At 44.0% G+C, this 18,850-nt stretch overlaps 1 protein-coding gene across 1 annotated transcript in view; it reads right to left on the reverse strand.

Moving 5' to 3' along the window:
* Positions 1-18,850, reverse strand: part of LOC138487726 (carotenoid-cleaving dioxygenase, mitochondrial-like) — a 192,495-nt gene that overhangs the window by 152,827 nt on the left and 20,818 nt on the right. The window contains exon 4 of the mRNA XM_069614273.1: positions 736-851. Within this exon, the coding sequence (XP_069470374.1) occupies positions 736-851 (116 nt within the window). The remainder of the gene's footprint in view (positions 1-735; positions 852-18,850) is intronic.

The following is an 18,850-nucleotide window of genomic DNA, read 5'->3' on the forward strand; positions in this document are numbered from 1 at the left end:
GCCCCAGGCCCTGCAAAGCCATGAGTGAATGGCACACCACCGCACACACACTTCACCTCTGCATGCTCTGAGACCTTGTGCACCTCAGCATGCCAGCTTGTGTGCACGTGCTCGCACACCTGCAGATTGGGAGAGAGAGAGACTTTTTTTGTCAGTTACACGGCCTATTGTGTACTGCAGCAATACGAGGTGGCCCCGTATTTCCTTTCAAACTGGATGCTCATCGACTGAAGTAGCAAAGATCAATTCTAAAAGAGCGCCAAACACGAATCCATTTCATTGGTTGTTTCGAGTTCATATATTACATACACTCTATTGCTATTCCCTCATCATGCATGATATCTCTCCTTTAAAAAGTAAAAGGTGCTCATTAAGAGACCAGAGGCCCTGTTGCTTTCTCTTCACAGGTGGTAACCAATTTCACACTGGTCTTTTCACCTTGGTAACAACTGCTGCAGAGCAAACATGTACAGGAGCAGTGCACATTTTCCACTGGGACATGCTTTGTCCCAATTTGAATTTTGAAATAAAAGTGCACTGCATTGCGCATCGCTTATGCAATGTAGCCCAGGAGACGTAGTTAACAGGAGTTTTTGACTGGGAGCCGAGAAACTGTCCAACCAATACTACCAACATACCCTTTCAACCAACAAAACAATGAGTGTTCCACAAGGCATGCAGATGTTCCAATATCAGCATCTGTTTGCTATTTCACCTTGAGAGAATGCATCTTACCTTTTGCAAAGATGCGAGGGTGTCTGGGTCGATCTTGTGCATAAAATTGGTCTCCGTGCTGACGTAGTAGTCGCCTTTGAAGAGTACATAATTGACACTTGCATTGTCTGTTGATTCTGAAACAGGTGAACAAGAAAGAGCATGATTTGCTTGCGAATAACTTCCGAAAGGCACAGGTGTGATTCATCCAGCAGCGCGCAATGAGTCCCGGGTTCTAGGCACTTTTTGTGGGATGGCGAGAAGACTTGATTAAGTCGTGGGATCTGAAAGTGCGTTTCAATTACAAATTAATTTGGATAGCATTCTGATTTTTTGACTGTTACAATCCTCCCCTTAATAGTAAATTCACTTTCTTATGCTCTCATCACAGAAAGGGCAAAGAACCTTCACATTCTCCCTCCACCATATGCAACTTTGTATGAGCTCCCGCCACCCAAGCACCTGCCCGCATTTGGAAATCTCTTGCATGAAATAAACAAATACAGTTGTCCTGCTGCTAAAAAAGTGCATAGTCTAAGAGTTCACTTAGGTTCGAAATTAATTTGTGTTTCGACAGGCTCTTAATCAGGGCTCAAGTCGAGGGTACACGCGGGGGGGACTGAGTCCCCCCACTTTATTCAGAGGGTGGACTCAGTCCCCTGACCTAAAATGAGAAACATTGAATGACCTCTTGGAATTTATGAATTAAAGAGGACCTCGGGGAACAAACCCCAGTCATCAGGTTTGTAGGCTGGACACTTCACCACTGCACCAAATATACCTGAGGAAAAATAACAACCAACTAAAGGTGAAATGTCGCATTTCAGTACTGCAAGTCCCAGGGAAAATATTTGTATTGGTTCTTGGAGTTTAAAACATGCACACATTTTAATGTTGTCAAAAACACTATTAGAGGAAAATATCCTCTCTTGGTTTTGTGTGTGTGTTGATTATATGAAAGGCAAATTCCATTTGTCCTGTGCAATTTGGTTGGTTATGCAAAGCCAATTAAATGAAATGGGCATATTTCACCTTGATATGATAATTTCTGGCGACGTTGCATCCAGTTGCTTTTGTTGAAGAGTCCCCCCACTTTAATTTTTAGGACTTGACCCCTGCTCTTAATGTAATCAGTCTGTGTTTTATAAAGGGTTTGTAAAGGATTTTCAGTCGAATCTACTTGCCCAGTTCCCCTGCTGCTGGCAATGTTCCTGTACTAGGAGTTCATTCTAGAGCAAATTCCTCTGTGTTTTGACATGTTTGAATGTATCCTTGCCTGCATTTTTAAAGGGCATGTGACAGATTTAGAATTCCATTTACTGCTCAAATACCCAGTTATCATCTGACTGCAGGCAAGAGTGGTGGTCTGTTTTGGAGCAAATGCTTTTATTTGTTTTGACAAGTGAGTCTGTGTTTTAAATCAAATGGAAGCAATTAGCAGCACGTTTACCCACCCCCACACCAATTCCCTTCATGCCCATACAGCCCTGAATCTATGTTAAATACATGCACATACATTATAACACCATGACCACTTAGTTTTCTAACTAGCAGGTATTGGGGTGGTGAAATCCAATTATGGCCAGAAGAAGAACAAGAGGGGAGAAAGGCTTCTATAGGCTGTGCTCAAACCTGCGCCACAACTGGACTGTGTGGGGTGTTCCAACCAAGGTTTAAACAGACAAAAGTGCATAGTATTTCTGCTTCGGTCACAATGTTCAAGGGCAAGCTATCCACTCCAGAAAGGGTGTCAGAAGACGAAACACACAACAATCAGAGTGCACTAAATAAAAGGAATGTTCAGGCAAGTGTACACAGCATATCAATGATATTGCATGTGGCACCCAGCCTAAGTACCATCTATATGTTGCTAGCAAAACCCTGGCATATCGCATAGCACGACAATATTAATGACAGCGCGTGCAGGTTGATCTTGGGTGTCGCGTTGTTGATTGGGATAAAGGAACAGATAAACACAGAAAGCATAAGTTCCAAGTGGTTTATTAGGAATCTATAAAATGTGTGTGGGCAAAATAATGGGCAGACATTAAACAATTTGCAAGTGAATTGTGTTGAGATACGTTTCACGATTTCCAACTAAAATTACAGGGCAACTAAAAGTTCAAAAATGGCTTTCCTGAAGTCTTATAATGTTCCAGGCTCCCTTCCTGTGTCAACAGTTCATGATAAACAACTCCTTTTGTCGGAGTTTGTGGACCGTCTTCAGGAATAGCAGTTTTCAGTGGGTCATCTTCCCATTCTTTCCCCCCTTACTTGTCCTGTTTTTATAGTCGCTGGTCTCCTGTCCTCGGATGGGACCGCCAGCTTCTGCACCCCAAGACACACGACCTGCATGGGAGCCTCTGAATCTCAGGTGAAGGGAATGAGGTGAAGTGGGTTCTGCCAGTTCTTTAAGATGAGTAGCAATACCCTGGAGTTGGATGGGATGCAGATTTTTATCCATACATCAATATTCAAAACGACTCAGGTAGTTTGGCAAAAGGGGAGTCTGTTTTAATAACAAGTATATAAAACAGGGAGTACAACAAACATCAGCTGTCTTTCAATCATCTTACTCAATGCATTGTAGTAGAAACTGAGGTTATATTGCATATAATAGTCATCATTGACGTTGACCTGCGCCACTACCTACCTGGCACACTACAAACACCCATCGGAGGGAGTGATTGGTTCTAAGTGAATGTCTAAGCATATGTTCCATATCAGTATAGAACCGTAAAGAAAAGTGATAGGGTGTTTATCATCAGGTGGGGCAACTAAGCCCTCCCTAAAACATGGCAACTATGAACGTCACTAAATACACAATGTTTCATGGGCTACACAAACTATAGGACTCTTGATTACGCGGTCCTCTATAATTGGTTGGCTTCTAACTCCCATCAGTACATTTCCACCTACGTTTTGCAGCACACACACTGAACATCCAGGTGTTAGTGGGCTCATCTAGAAACTAACTTCCCACCAATTATTATATCAATCCATCAGAATCTCAATGGTCCACTGTCAATTAGTGGTTTGAAATTTGGCCTTGTGTTTGTACTGCGCTCTTGAGAATTTTAAGGAGTGCGGGCACAGCCGGCCCTGTTGCGTATTTGTGACCACCTCATCTTTCCAATTTCTTCTTTTCACATGACTGGACACCATGAAATCGAGGTTTACGTGTATTTAATATACTTTTTAATAGTCCTCTGATGTATTTTGTTTTGCTCAAGCTTCCTGAAGAGGAGACCGTTGTTCCTTCACACAATTTGTATCCATTGTCAGCCTGGTTGATAAGATGTTGGCTTCCTGGCTCATCCCATCTCTGTGTGCTGAGATTCATTTTTGCAATCAAAACTTGTTTCTAGCTGTAACACACTGGAGTTAGGCCTTCTTATTTTCTTATTCATGTTCAGTACTACTTTATAATGTACAATGAAAACATCCATCCTTTTATTTGTCCATATGCATCTATAGAGGTGAATATATATATATATATATATATATATATATATATATATATATATATTCAATTAAAAAACTTTATTAAGGGAACGTTATGATTAAGTTGCACTAATAAAAACCTATGAAATTCAATGAAAAAACTTTGTTAAAGGGACGTTATGGTTCTAAGTAAAACCGAAAACCCCCTGAAATTAGCCAGTTATGGTAAGCTAAGCAACCATAACTCTCGCCACCACGGTGCACTGCTAAGACTAACACCCAGGACATCAAAGATGACATTACAAATGTCATTGATGACATCACTGATGACATCACATGTGCATTTACCTTTCATGAAAAGTCTGTACATGGGATTCTTATTGTAATGTTAATAAAAGTAGTGTCAAGGATCATTGGAATAAATATCATGAGGTACGTAGTGCATTAAGAAATGCATTAATCCAAATAGCATTGTATTATGAAGTTTTTTCCAATATACGAAGGTTCACATATAGTAACATAGGCATAGTTTGCAGGCGACATGATGGAGATGCAATATTAATAATCTTGCCATGTTAAATACTAAAATTATAAATGCTTTCTTATTAGAGTTTTGCATACTGTGAAACATTTAATAAGTACCTAATAAAACCAACTTACTGCATTATTGCATTACTGCACCCAAAACACAAACAGACAACTGCACATACAAATATGAACATATACAGGGAAAGTGAAGTAACCTAACTGATTATCTTCATGCATAGAAATTATTGCTCTGCTTCAAAGCTACTACATCCCTATGTATAACTATCACATATTGTGACTAGGACCTAAGGAAATTAGTGTAAGTGCAATGTGTACACATATGAGCATATCCAGGGAAAGTACAGTAATTAAAACACAACAGAACTATAAGACAGTGTTGATAACCTTACTAATCATCTTCATACATAGAAAGCATTGCTTTTTACAAGTCTGTGTTTTCCCCTTTGTATATGTTTCATATGCTGTGAGTGGACCTTGAGTGAATTACTGTAAGAACATATTTGAAGTATAAGTCTACAAATATAGTACTTTTGGAATTTTTAGTTTCTGACTGTTACTGGCCTAGATATATCAGTAAAGGAAAAAAAGAGTGAGCCGGACATGTGATGTCATCAATGACATTTGTGTTGTTATCTTTGATGTCCTGGGTGTTAGACTTAGCCGTGCACGGCGTTGGCGCGAGTTATGGTTGCTTAGCTTACCATAACTGACGAATTTCAGGGTTTTTCTGGTTTTACTTGGAACCATAACGTCCTTTTAACAATGCTTTTCCACTGAATTTCATAGCTTTTTAGTAGCGCAACTTAACCATAACGTCCCTTTAACAAAGTTTTTTCATTGAATTTCAAAGGTTTTTATTAGTGCAACTTAACCATAACGTCCCCTTAAAGGTTTTTAATTGAATTTCATAGGTTTTTATTAGTGCAACTTAATCATAGCATACCCTTAACAAAGTTTTTTTTCAGTGAATTTCATGGGTTTTTACAAGTTCATGCTATTTTCCTACAACTTAGTAAAATCATACTTACCCAATATAGCAATATTTGTGTCCCATTTACAAAGTGTCACCTTAAACCTCTGCCATTTCCCACCTTCAGGAATCATTTTTAACACTTCTATACACTTTTTGCAACTTATTTAACTAGTTTTGCATCCGTAAAAGTCTACGAACATCTGACTTCATAGCGGACTTTCCGGACAGTGCCACATGATCATACGCTGGCACGTGGCATGACGACGTGTCTGTGAACCCGTCCGCACTTCACGATAAGATCTCTGCTTCGCAGACAGTTCAGAACTGCATTTTCTACTGATCTAGGAACTTTCAACTTCAGAATTTCCTTTGCACAGCTCCAACACCTATTCCTACTCATTATCCATTAACAATCTAGTACACAGTACATACTTTTAGCAAAACTGCTATTTATCTTAAAATGGCATCAGCTAATGCCATCCCTCCTCCCCAAGAGCCACCACCACTGCTGTAATCAAGGGGCAGCGTTTCTCATGCTCCTTGATTACAGCATGAGAAACGCTGCCCCCTAACTTAGAAATAACACACATGCAACATTTTCCCTTGTCCACCTACCCCTCCATATTAGTGTTTGGTTCCTCATCCCTCATTTCCCTCCCCACCTTTCGTTCTCAGCTCTCCTGCCAAATAAAATACATCCAAAAACAACAAAAGACATATTCCTTTAGGACCCACCTTTCAGAGTTAAAAAAACAGAACTAAAAAAAAACATGTATAGACTCCATCTACTTTATATTTCTCAGTAAAGTACATAGACTCAATAAGATTTTCCAACATTTCCATTTGCATTTTGTGTTATGCTAATGGGAATATTGTGGTGTTCATCCTCCGTTCCAGGGACTGGATTGGTGGATACCGGCCCAGCAGCCCAAGTTATCAGCCCAAGCGAAGCGAGGGTGGCTAATGAGGTCTCTGGACCATTATCCCCCCATTCCAGCCCCTGAAATGGGGGATGAAGGCCATTAGCACCCCAGGTTCCCAAAGCGGCGGCGTCCCGGTGTAGGAAGGAAAATCCTTTTCCAAGATGGCCACCATGGAAAGGGAAGGCGAGGGTTCCACATACATGGCCCTCTTCGCTTTCCATTGCAGCCTGCAGAAGGCAAAAAGAGAACCCTGTGACCAGATTACCACAAGCACATTTTTCTTCCCTTTCAGATCTATCCTAATTTCGAATAACTTTAACACAAAGCCAGTCCCAGGTGGACATGGCCACTTGAATCCTATGTTTTGTCCCTTGTGGTCATGCCTAGTAGCTAGATTTTCTGGATCGTGACCTTATTCCATGACCTGGATAATCTGGCCACTGCCCATGGCCACAGGCTACCCCTCAGTCACTAAAAGTATACCGCTATTTTTTGTAGCTACATTATGACACTTGTCAAATAATAAAACACTGGCACATTTGCAAAACCATGCTTGTAGGTCCTTGCCAATGCTCCTTACGCAAGTTTGCTGGAAATCCAACCATGTTTTATTTTTTCAAAAGTGTCAAATGCATGCACATACAATCGTCATATAGCGTAGCCCCCACTTTACAAAATCCATTCAGTCTTTACGAAAACATCTATATCTAGATCTATAATCGTTTTGCAAACCTTTGTGTAATTTGTCAAATGACACCACATTTATAAGCCTTTACAATATTTTGGGACCCACCCTCTAATTTTGCTCCCTCTTGACAGAATCCCACCAAACTTCGCAAAAACATGTATATCTAGATCTATTATTAGTTTGCCAAATGAAGTGTAGATTCATCAAATGTCACATCATTTATAAGCCTTTACATTATTTTGGGACCCCCCTCTAATTTTGCCCCCTCATGACAGAATCACACCAAACTTGGCATACTCTCTCAGAATCAGGTAAGGAATACATATGCAAACGTTCATGCAGTTCCATTAAGTGGCGCCAAAGTTATAAGCCATCCAAGAACTGCATTTCACCAACCCTTTAATGCTGAGGTGTCCGCAAACTTTCACAGGACTGTTCGCGAACATCTGAACTGTTTGCGGACTTTCGCAGCAAAAAACACCAGTTTTTTTGCTTCTTGCAGCCATATCCCATCCCATCCTCATCACCCCTCATCTCCCCAGAGATTATTTCATAAATTTGACAACTGCAATGTTGTGTTTTTTAATATGTTTTTACTGCGATGTCCGCGGACAGCGGCGAAGTCGCGAATCCAAGATGGCGGGAGTTTCCACAAATCTAACGCACTTCAATTTCTTCACCATCCAATCAGCTAACACGTTGCATGTCCGAGGACATGACGCAAGCCGATTAGCCAATCAGGACACTGTCCGCGTACCTAACAGGGAAGTGTGTCCGCGGACCAGACATAGATAGCACACATTTTTTGTGACCTACTTTTTGGTCATTTTAAAAAAAAACTACTGGATGGATTTTCACCAAATTTACAAAAGCACGTTTTCGGGCCCAAGCCGCTGCTCCTGGTCCAAATTGGGTGAAAATCCGTCCGGCAGTTTGGGCTGTAGGCGTGAGCAAAGTTTTTTGCGTGAGCAAAATACGTTTTGGGACCCCCCTATAACTTTGCAAAAATATTCAGAGTGAGCTATATACATTTTTTGCAATGTTTGGTGAGGATTCGTCCAGGGGGAGCGGAGTTATAGGCCCCTCAAAAAGTGTTCTTCCTATGGAAACAGCAACTTAACCATAACTACACGGCCATTACCATATATATATATATGCGCTTGCCGCGGTCTATTATAAGCTTAGAGCTAGCTTCACAATGTTTTTGCTGTTTGCATTTCAATTGCATCTGTACACTTGTAAACTGACTTGATATCTTCATCTGTTTCTGCGTAATAAGCTTCTTCACCCTGAGCACAAGATGTCACTTATCCTTGTTGCTTTTTTGATCCCTTATAGAATATCTGCATTCTCTGATCTCTGCACCACTTCTGTATGCGTCATCTCTTTCTGTGTGAAGTCACCATTCATTTTTGCCTTTCATCTGCTCTGCTTCTTCAGGAATCTCATTTAAATGACCATCATATTGTCTTGCCTGCAGGTACGGTTTTCGCATTGGGTACCTTGTCTCCCAGATTCTCTTAGGAACTGGGACTCTTATGGGTACTGCACAGAATCCACGCTCTGCTCTTTGTAGATTCAATTGTACCGGATACGTTACATACTTTGGTTCCCATTCTATATGTAATATGGGCGGGGCAGTTGGAGGGGGAGTACTGGTCTCCTCCTCTACAGAGGGGCGTGCAGAGCAGGCTTCATGAGCCCAAATGTTCTTGCTGTGTACCAGCGTGGTAGGCCCCAACGTCCTAAATGTGGACCAGGATAGCATAGAAGCTGTCGGGAGAAGGCCAAGGTAAAAGTCCTTCCCCCCTCTCTGCAGCTTTCCGCTGCTCGACGCTGATGGAATGCGATGCAAACCGTTCCACCAAAGGTAAGGCTGTTAACTCAAGCCTCTTTGTCTACATGCTTCTCCAAGAGCCACCCCCCACCACTACAAGGAACCTGTGCCTACGTGCGCGTAGTGCCTTTGCCCACCCCCATCCCACGAACCGCATCTGCACTCTCAGAACTCTCGCCTCGGAGCAAGGACATTGCTCCGTGCTCAACACCACAAAGGAGCCCCGACCTCAGTCACCAGGCCTCACACTCACGCCCCCTGCCATATGACACCTGCCGCGCTAAAAGTTCCACTCCGCCTCTCTTCAGAAACTCTCTGGCCAGTTCAGCACGAGCCACGCGCCCCCTACGACACTATAGCACGCATGCCCATTGTTGCTGCCTCTACGGACACTGCTCTGCCTATGCCTCTTGCACCTTGTGTTGCCACTGTGCCTCTTGCACCTTGTGTTGCCACTATGCCTCATGTACCTTGTGTTTGCACTATGCCTCATGTACCTAGCGCTGTGCCTCCTGCACCTTGTGTTGCCACTATGCCTCTTGCACCTTGTGTTGCCACTATGCCTCATGTACCTTGTGTTGCCACTATGCCTCATGTGCTGTGCCTCATGCACCCTGTGTTGCCACCACGCCTCATGCACCTAGTGCTGTGCCTCATGCACCTTGTGTTGCCACTATGCCTCATGCACCTAGTGCTGCCACTATGCCTCATGTACCTAGTGTTGTGCCTCTTGTACCTTGTGTTGCCACTATGCCTCATGTACCTAGTGTTGTGCCTTATGCACCTTGTGTTGGTACTATGCCTAATGCGGCTGCCCTTATGGCCATTGACCTGCCTGTGCCCCAGGCACCCTGGGCTGTTACCACGCCTGCTGCCCCCATGCCAATAGCCACCGGCGCCTCAGCCCCTCCCCGAGTCCCTAAGCCTGCACATCCTACTGCAGAACCCACCTCGCTGAAATGTGGTTTTGTCAACGCCAGATCTATTCCAGCCCATACCCTGGATATCCACGACCTCATTCTCAAGAACAAGTTAGACCTCCTCATCATCATCACTGAATCCTGGCTGAATTAAACTTCTGGCCCAGCCTTCACCCTGGCCAGCCCAGATGGATACACCATCCATAGACAAGATCGACCCCTCACCAGGGGCGGCGGATGTAGCCCTCATTGCCAAAGAAAGCCATACTGTCAGAAGAATAGAAGGCGACCTTGGCCTCAGCTGTGACTACCTCCCACTCAAAATCAACCTCTCTCCTAACATAACTCTGGCTCTCCACATCGTCTACCGCCCCCCTGGCCCTACCACAGACTTCCATGACTCCCTCATCCATGCCCTCTCCGCCAACCTGAAAAAGACTTCCAAAGTCTTACTCACTGGTGACATCAATCTTGGCCTCAATGACCCTAATAATGCCGACGCAGCCACCCTAGATAAAGCCCTACCCACCTTAGGATTCGCGCAAGCCATCGCCCACCCCATGCACTCCAAAAGACGCTCACTGGACTGGGTTTCCCACCACAACTGGCCAGTACACATTACTGAGAACTCTCCCATCCCGTGGTCCGACCACCACTACATCCAATTTGACCTTGACACATCCAAAGAGCCCCCCTTCCCAAAACCCCCTCCCTCTAGGCCTCTCCAGAAGTTCCTGCCAGCTTACGGCTGAAAACATTACTCCTTTCCTTAAAGTACCTGCACTCCAGGCTCCTTTCTCGCAGGACCCTGAAACCCTCGCCAGCTCCTTCAAGCTAGCCATTACCCAAGCAGTCGACTCTATTGCTCCCCTCAGTCTCAGGAAAGCCAAGAAAGCCAAGCACACCAATGCCTGGTTCTCCCAGGATCTGCTCCAAATGTGTGCTAAAAAATGTGACCCCTTAGCAACCTGGGAAGCCAAACCTAATGATACTACCAAACTAGCCTTCAAGACCATCTCCAAAGACTACAAATCTGCCATAACCCAAGCTAAAGCTAACTCCTTCAACACAAGGATAGCTAACGCCAAATCTGGCACTAAGGAAATCTTCGCCATTTTTAGGGAGCTAGAAACACCATCCTCCCCGCCACCCACCTTCTTGAAGGATGAAAAATGGTGTAATGACATCCAATCCGCCATGCTCAACAAACTCAATACCCTGCAAACGAAAATCCTAGCTCACCAAAAAGCGCTAACCCTTCTGATTGCTTCCCGAAATAGTCATCAGAACAAGAAGACTACAACTAACTCCTCTCCGGTATTCAACTTCAATGACGTCACCGAATCCGAAGTCATCTCCCTCCTAAAAACTATTAATCCGTCCAACTGCAAGGGCGACGCCTGTCCTGCTCAGCTCATTAAGGACTGCGGTACCACCCTCGCCCCTTTCCTGACAGCCTTTATCAATGCCTCCTTCCAATCAGGCCTTGTCCCGTCTGACCTCAAAGAAGCCTGGGTTCGACCACTCCTTAAAAAAACATCCCTTGAACCCTCAGTACCAGGTAACTACAGGCCTATTACCATGGTCCCCTTCCTGCTTAAAATTCTGGACAAAGCAGCTTACCTGCAAGTCTAAAAATCCCTTGAGGACCACCGCCTTCTGGGCCTTCGGCAGTCTGGTTTCAGGCCACGACATGGGACCGAAATGGCCTTACTCGACCTGAAAAATCAAATGGACGATATCAGAGACGCAGGGAAACCTGCGCTCATTCTGCTCCTTGACCTATCCGCCGCATTCGACCTTGTCGACCACAATACACTTTACCACCACCTCTCCATTGCAGTCAGCTTCTCCCCTAAAGCGTGTGCGTGGATCACTTTGTTTCCGCAGGAACGGGCCATGAAAGTCTTTTCCGACTCGGCATGTGCCTCTCCCAGCAACATTAAATGTGGAGTACCCCAGGGGTCTTGCATCGCTCCCACCCTCTACAACTTATTTACAAGTCCCCTCTTCAACCTTCTCGACACCTTGGGCATCTCATACACCAATTACGCTGATGACACGCAGGTGCTCATCCCTCCCACAGGTGACTACGAGGCAAACAGGATCACCCTTAACTCCATTTACTGCACCATCCAAGCCTGGATGGCAGAAAATTGGCTGTGCCTCAACAGCGACAAAACCGATCTCCTACTCATTGGGTCACCAACCATCCTGGGTAACCTTTACAAGTAATATCGCTCCTTCACCATCGATAACATACCCATCGAAGTGTCCCACACAGTTAAAACTCTCGGAGTCTACCTTGACTCAAACCTCACCATGAACAACCAGGTCAACGCCATTGCATCCTCATCGGCCTACTACTCTAAACTGCTCAACGCAGTAAGACCCTTCCTAACCACGCAGAACTGCCTTACTATTGCCAGGGCCACCATCGGTTCAAGACTTGACTATTTTAATGCTCTCCTCGGAGGCACATCCAGCAAAAACATTGCCAAATCCCAGCTTGTCCAAAACAATGCACTTAGGACTGCCACTGGACTTCCGAAAAAGGATCACATATCGGACCTCAGGAGACAGGTGCACTGGCTTCCCGTTAAACAGAGAGTTATCTTCAAAATCCTCTCCATTACCCACAAATGCCTCCATGATCTAGCGCCCCCCTACCTCTCCCAGTGCATTTCCATGCCCACCCCCACCAGGCCGTCTAGGCTAGCCTACACCAACCTGATTACCAAGCCCAAAACATGCAGAGTGCGTGCTGGACGCTCTAGTTTCCCAGCTATTGCTGCCGACCACTGGAACGCACTCCCCACTCACATCAGGGCTATCAACTCCCACTTGGCGTTCCGCAAAGCCATCAAAACAAGTATGTTTGTCTGAAATGTTCGTGCCTAGCATTTGCTTGGTACTCAACTGAAATCTATGTCTGCTTAATGTACTTGCAACTGACCGCCTTATGATGTAACTAAGTAATCGCATGTTCCAAAGTCGTATTCTTGCCAACTTACACCTTCTTGAAAAAGCGCCTCAATGCCCGTGGGCTGTAGTGTGCTATACAAATGTAAAAAATAAATAAAATAAATAAATAAAATATAAATAAAATAGTAGGGCAGTTCAGTGGACAAATACTCTAACTCTCCCTCATATGTTTCCTTTCCATCTTGCCTCCTTTTCAACAGCTTGCACCCCACTCCTCTGACCCTCAGGTTCCCTCAACAAGGAACGGTCCAGCTCCTTTTGTAACCATATCTCGGCTTTCCAATTCTATACTTCTTGACCCACCACCTGCACCACATTCTCCTGTTCTCCTCATCACCCTCCTGCTTGCCCCTGTCCTCCACTTCCTTTATCAACTGCTGAACCATCTCATCGCCCCTCTCCTCCAGTTCCTTTTCCCTCTAAAACTGTAACGCTTACCTGGACTCTGCAGGGACACTCTGGAGCTCTTAATATCTACTACCCTCTTTTATCTGAAGTGGCAAAATATTCTGTGGAAAAAACAACGGTAATTGCCTTCTTAGTAAGTTTTCTGTGGCAACTAAGTTAAGGAAATAACTCTCTTGCGTTTTTAAGCTCACCTTAGAATTTAATTTGTTGAGCTCTCCATCCTGTTCTTACAGGGGCGCATGTCCTGAAGAAGTTGGAACCAAGGTGGAAACAATATTAACGAGGGAACAAGGGTCCTAGCTGAATGAATGGAAGGGTAATTATGGAAGCTAAAAAAAAGGGAGATGAAAAGGCAGCCTGAAGTCTGAACCTCTAGCCAAGTGAGCCTATGAGAAAAGAATAAGGAACACACCCATTTCAGATGGTACTAATCACAGTATAGCCTCTCTCTCTCTCCCTAAACTTCAGTATTGCAGTGCTTCTGAGGAAAACTATCAGTGCAAACGGCAGAGAAAATTCCTTCAAAGGAATAGGAAACTAAAGGGTTAATTTTCCTAACGACTAATGGGAGACAGTGGAATTTTAGTGCAACAATAATGCAACAATAATGAAAAGGAAACAATTCTGACACGCAAACTACCGCCTGTTTTTCTCCTCATAACATGCTCAAGGCACTAATGGCAGTGTCTGTGTAATTATAAAGGTGAATGTAATACCGGCAGGGCACACAAACACACTACGTGTTTTATTTTCTCTCAAAATGTCAAGGCAATAAAGATGTAAGCGCAACCAAAATAAAAAGGGAACGCGTCACTCAGGAAGCGCACGCGACCCAACAAGTCATGGAATTCACACCACTAAGATGCCACACACATCAATGAGCAACACTTCCGACAAAAACATGACTGGAAGGCAATTCAGAACTGAAATGCTTATGACTAAAGTGGTACTTGCGTGTGACAGGACTTCTCATAACTCGGAGGCGAAACGTTTGTGACGGGAAAGATTCACTGAATGAAAACGGAACTACGAGCAATGAACTAGGACGGGAGAGGGCTGCGGAGGGATAAACAAAAAGGTGTAGGAATATGGGAACTGTGAATTATACTATGACAGGGAATAAATCGTAAGCTGAGGAATTCGCGGTAAGCATTCTCTCTGCAATGCAGAGTTAGACGCGAAGCGCGAGCCTCCAGGTGTGTGGGGCCTAAATAGGCTGACACAGACAACGACTAAACCAGTAAGGCTAATTCCCTAAGGCACAAACAGGCGGCCATTTAGGAACCCCCGGGGCCGCTATTCTTCCATTAAGAATCTACAGTAATAGAATGGCTAAGGCAACAAAAACCCAGTTTGAGAAAAGAAACCCCCTGAACCATAATAGAGCCCTAGCCTGTGATCATGACAGTACCCCCTCCCCCCCCCCCCGCCGAGGACCTTCCTCCCGGTTTGTGAGGGTGGTTTTGGTGAAACTTCTTTAACAATCTAGGGGCATGGATATTTTCTATAGGTTCCCAGGATCGAACTAGCGGACCATAACCCTTCCAGTCAACCAAATAAAATATTTTGTGCCTCACTACCTTGGAGTCCAAAATGTCTTTTACTTCGAATTCTGGTTGATGGTCTTCAATTTCAACTGGTGTTGGGGCCGGTAGTAAACGAGTATCTGGATTAACTGGTTTTAGTAAGGAGACGTGAAAGACTGGGTGAATTCGCATTTTTTTAGGAAGGGTCAATTTCATCGCCACTGGGTTGATGACTGCTTCTATGATGAATGGACCCAAATACCTGGGAAGACATTTTTTTGAACCCTCTAAGACCAGATTTCGGGAAGATAACCAGACAGAGTCTCCCACCTGAAACCTTGGAGCAACACTTCGGTGGCGATCAGTGAACTTCTTTGACATTCCTTGGCTGCGGACAAACTATTCTGAGCCTTAGTGGTAGCGGTAGTGATATGGTCATGGAGAGTCTTAACAGCTGGCATCTCTAAAGGTTCCGGAGGATCAAAGGCAGAGGTTCGAGGATGTCGTAAGGTGAAGAATGGGGTAAGACCAGTGGAGGAATGAGTCAAATTGTTGTAAGCATATTCTGCCACCCACAAAATGTCCAACCAGGAATCCTCTGATGCAGCATACAACGTAAATATTGCTTCACGGTCTGATTGGTGCGTTCAGTTTGACCAATGGTCTGGGGCTCGTGGCTCGTGGACAATCGGGCATCAATTTTGGCCAAGGCACAGCACTTTCTCCAAAATCTTTAGACAAATTGACTTCCTCTGTCAGAGATTATAATGGAGGGAAAACCATGTAGTTTAACAATGTTCTCCAAAAAGACCTTTGCTAAACCAGAGGCTGTTGGAAGTCCTTGTAGTGCTATAAAATGCGCCATTTTTTTAAAAAAATCAACAACCACCAAAATGGTGTCATAGCCCTTACATGGAGGCAGATCAGTTATGAAATCCATGGACAAGGTATGCCAAGGATTCAGCGGCACATCCAAAGGTTGAAGAAGACCGGCCGGCCGTTTCTTAGAGTTCTTGTTTTGTGCACAGTTTCCACAGTTCTGAATGAAGTGAATTACATCTTTGCGCCAAGTAGGCCACCAGTAGTATCTCTTGATTTTTTCCAAGGTCTTGGTCACTCTAGGGTGACCTTCAATCAAGGAACCATGGTAGTTGGAAATTACTTGCTTTCGGAGATCTTCTGTAGGTAGATATAAGCGATTTTGATAATAAGGCATTTCCTCCTGCAGGTTAAATTGATTTCCCCGGTTCACCCATGTTTGCAATTCTTCTGGAAGCAATTTTCTCTTAACTTCCTTCTGTAGTTCTTCATGGAATGGATCCGAGATGTTCAATAATCCTAAAACCTTTTCTCCTGCAATGATGTTAGTTGGAATTTGAGGAACAAAAGCTTTGTCTCCTTTGCCAATACGAGACAAGGCATCTGCCTTCCCATTGCGTACTCCAGGCCGAAAAGTAATGACGAAGTCATACTCTGCGAAGAATAGTGCCCATCATAGTTGTCGAGCAGACTGTGCCTTGACTGAACGGAGATACTGCAGGTTCCTATGATCCGTTAGAATAGTAACTGTGTGTTGAGCACCTAACAAATAATGTCTCCATTCTTTGAGTGCACTCTTGATTGCCAACAACTCTATGTCTGTAATCGTGTAATTCCGTTCTGCAGTGTAAAATGTCTTTGACCAGAACGCCACTGGGTGCAAAACGTGAGTTTTTGGATTGCGTTGCGATAAAACAGCCCCCATGGCCACACTGGAGGCATCAGTTTATACAATGAAGGGTAAATCAGGCTGAGGATGTTGCAAGACTGGAGCCTCCGTGAACTTGGACTTTAAACTCTGAAATTCTACATTAGCCTCCTCGGACCATTCAAATTTCTTGTTCTTTTTAAGCAGTGACGTGATGGGATGTACCAACTGTGAAAGGTTTTCCACAAAACGTCTATAGAAATTTGCGAAGCCTAAAAAACTTTGGACTCCTTTCACAGAAGTTGGGGCCGGCCAAGAATGTATGGCTTCCACTTTTCGAATATCCATCTTGATTCCTTGAGAAAACAACACAAATCCCAAAAACTCAACTTCGGAAACATGAAATGAACACTTATCTAATTTTACAAAAATTGAGTTTTCTCGCAATTTCTTTAGAACAGCCTTAACGTGCTTCACATGTTCCAAGGAGGTTGTTGAAAAAATTAGTATATCATCAATGTAAACTACTGCACAAACATCTAGTAGATCACTCAAAACGTCGTTCATAAAACATTGAAAGGCTGCCGGAGCATTGCACAGCCCAAAGGGCATTACTTGGTATTCTAAAAGACCATATCTTGTGCGAAAGGCAGTCTTCCATTCGTCGCCTTCTTTAACTCCGATTAGGTGGTAAGCTCCTCTAAGATCCAATTTCGTAAAAATCCGAGCTCCCTTAATTTGATCCAGTAAATTGGAAATGAGAGGAATGGGATATCGATTCTTGACAGTGATCTGATTTAGGGCGCGGTAATCAATGCATGTTCTGAGATCTCCTTCCTTCTTGGGTACAAAAAAGAGAGGAGAAGCAGCAGGAGATCTAGATGGTTGAATGAAGCCGTTGGCTAAATATTGGTCTAAATATTTTCTCAAGTGCGAGTCTTCCTTCTCTGTCAATGAATAAATCCGACTACAAGGAATTTCCCCTCCTGGAATAAGATCAATTTGGCAATCATAAGGGCGATGTGGAGGGAGCACTTCAGCCAATTTTTCTTCAAAGACGTCTTGAAATTCCAACTACTCTGGCGGTAATGAACCAATTAATCCAAGTGTCGTGTCAGAGATCTTCTTTGTTTGACAGGTCTTTTCCTGGTAGTTATTTTGACAGCAAGAGTCTTTACAATCCGTAGCAAAGGTCAGAGATTGAGTTCGCCAATCTATAACTGGGTTATGTTTTTCTATCCAAGGCATGCCAAGTATAATCTGGAATTGGGGAGCACTTATAAGGTCGAACGTAATCCTCTCACAGTGTTTCTCTTGGCAAAGCATGGTAAGACTTGCTGTGCATTGTGTGACAGGGCCAGAAAATAAGGGAGTACCATCAACTGCAGATACATTTTCAGCTTCGTACTTGTCCACACGAGGAAATCCTATTTTAGTTGCCAGATTTAAATCCATGTAGTTACCAACAGCACCACAATCGATGTAAGCTTGTAAAGCATGCATGCTAGTGGGCTGTTCTTGACTGGATAAAATGATGGGAAAGACAAAGTGCGAGGTCACCAAACCTTTTTCCATGCTCGACAAGCTGACCTCTACACTTGTCGGGCACTGGAGTTTTCCGAATTCTGGTCTTTCTTTTCCTGGTCGACACCTCCAATGGGTTTCCGCGAGGGCTTAACAGGACATTCCTTGAGGAAATGTCCAGCCTTCCCGCAGTAAAGGCACAATTGCTGTTGGCGTCCCTTGTCCCTTTCCGCCTGTGAGATGGGCCCTCTAACGACTCCCAATTGCATTGGTTCAACGTGGCTTTCTGAACTAACTCTCAACGGATTTTCTTTAGGGCGAACAAAATAAGTTCTGTTCTCCGAACGGGATCGATCCATTCTTCTGTCTTGCAAACGCTGATCAAGTTGAACAGTTAAATCAATGAATTCTGCAATCCCCTCTGGAGGATTTACTACCTGGGCCAAAACATCCTTTAATTCACTACGTAACCCTCTTTGGAATAAGGTGGTTCTTTTCTCAGTAGGCCAATTAGCTTCTGCCACCAACCTATTAAAGGCTGCTACATAGGCCAACAATTCCTGGTTGCCTTGACGAAGTGACAGTAACTCATTATCTAGTGCTTGACCCCGAGTATGGCGCGCAAATTATTTCTCCATCTCCTTCTGAAATTCTGATAGGTTCCTTAAAATT

This window comes from Ambystoma mexicanum, chromosome 9 (genome assembly GCF_040938575.1).
Source record: "Ambystoma mexicanum isolate Mex_15411 chromosome 9, UKY_AmexF1_1, whole genome shotgun sequence".
Taxonomy (NCBI): Eukaryota; Metazoa; Chordata; class Amphibia; order Caudata; family Ambystomatidae; genus Ambystoma; species Ambystoma mexicanum.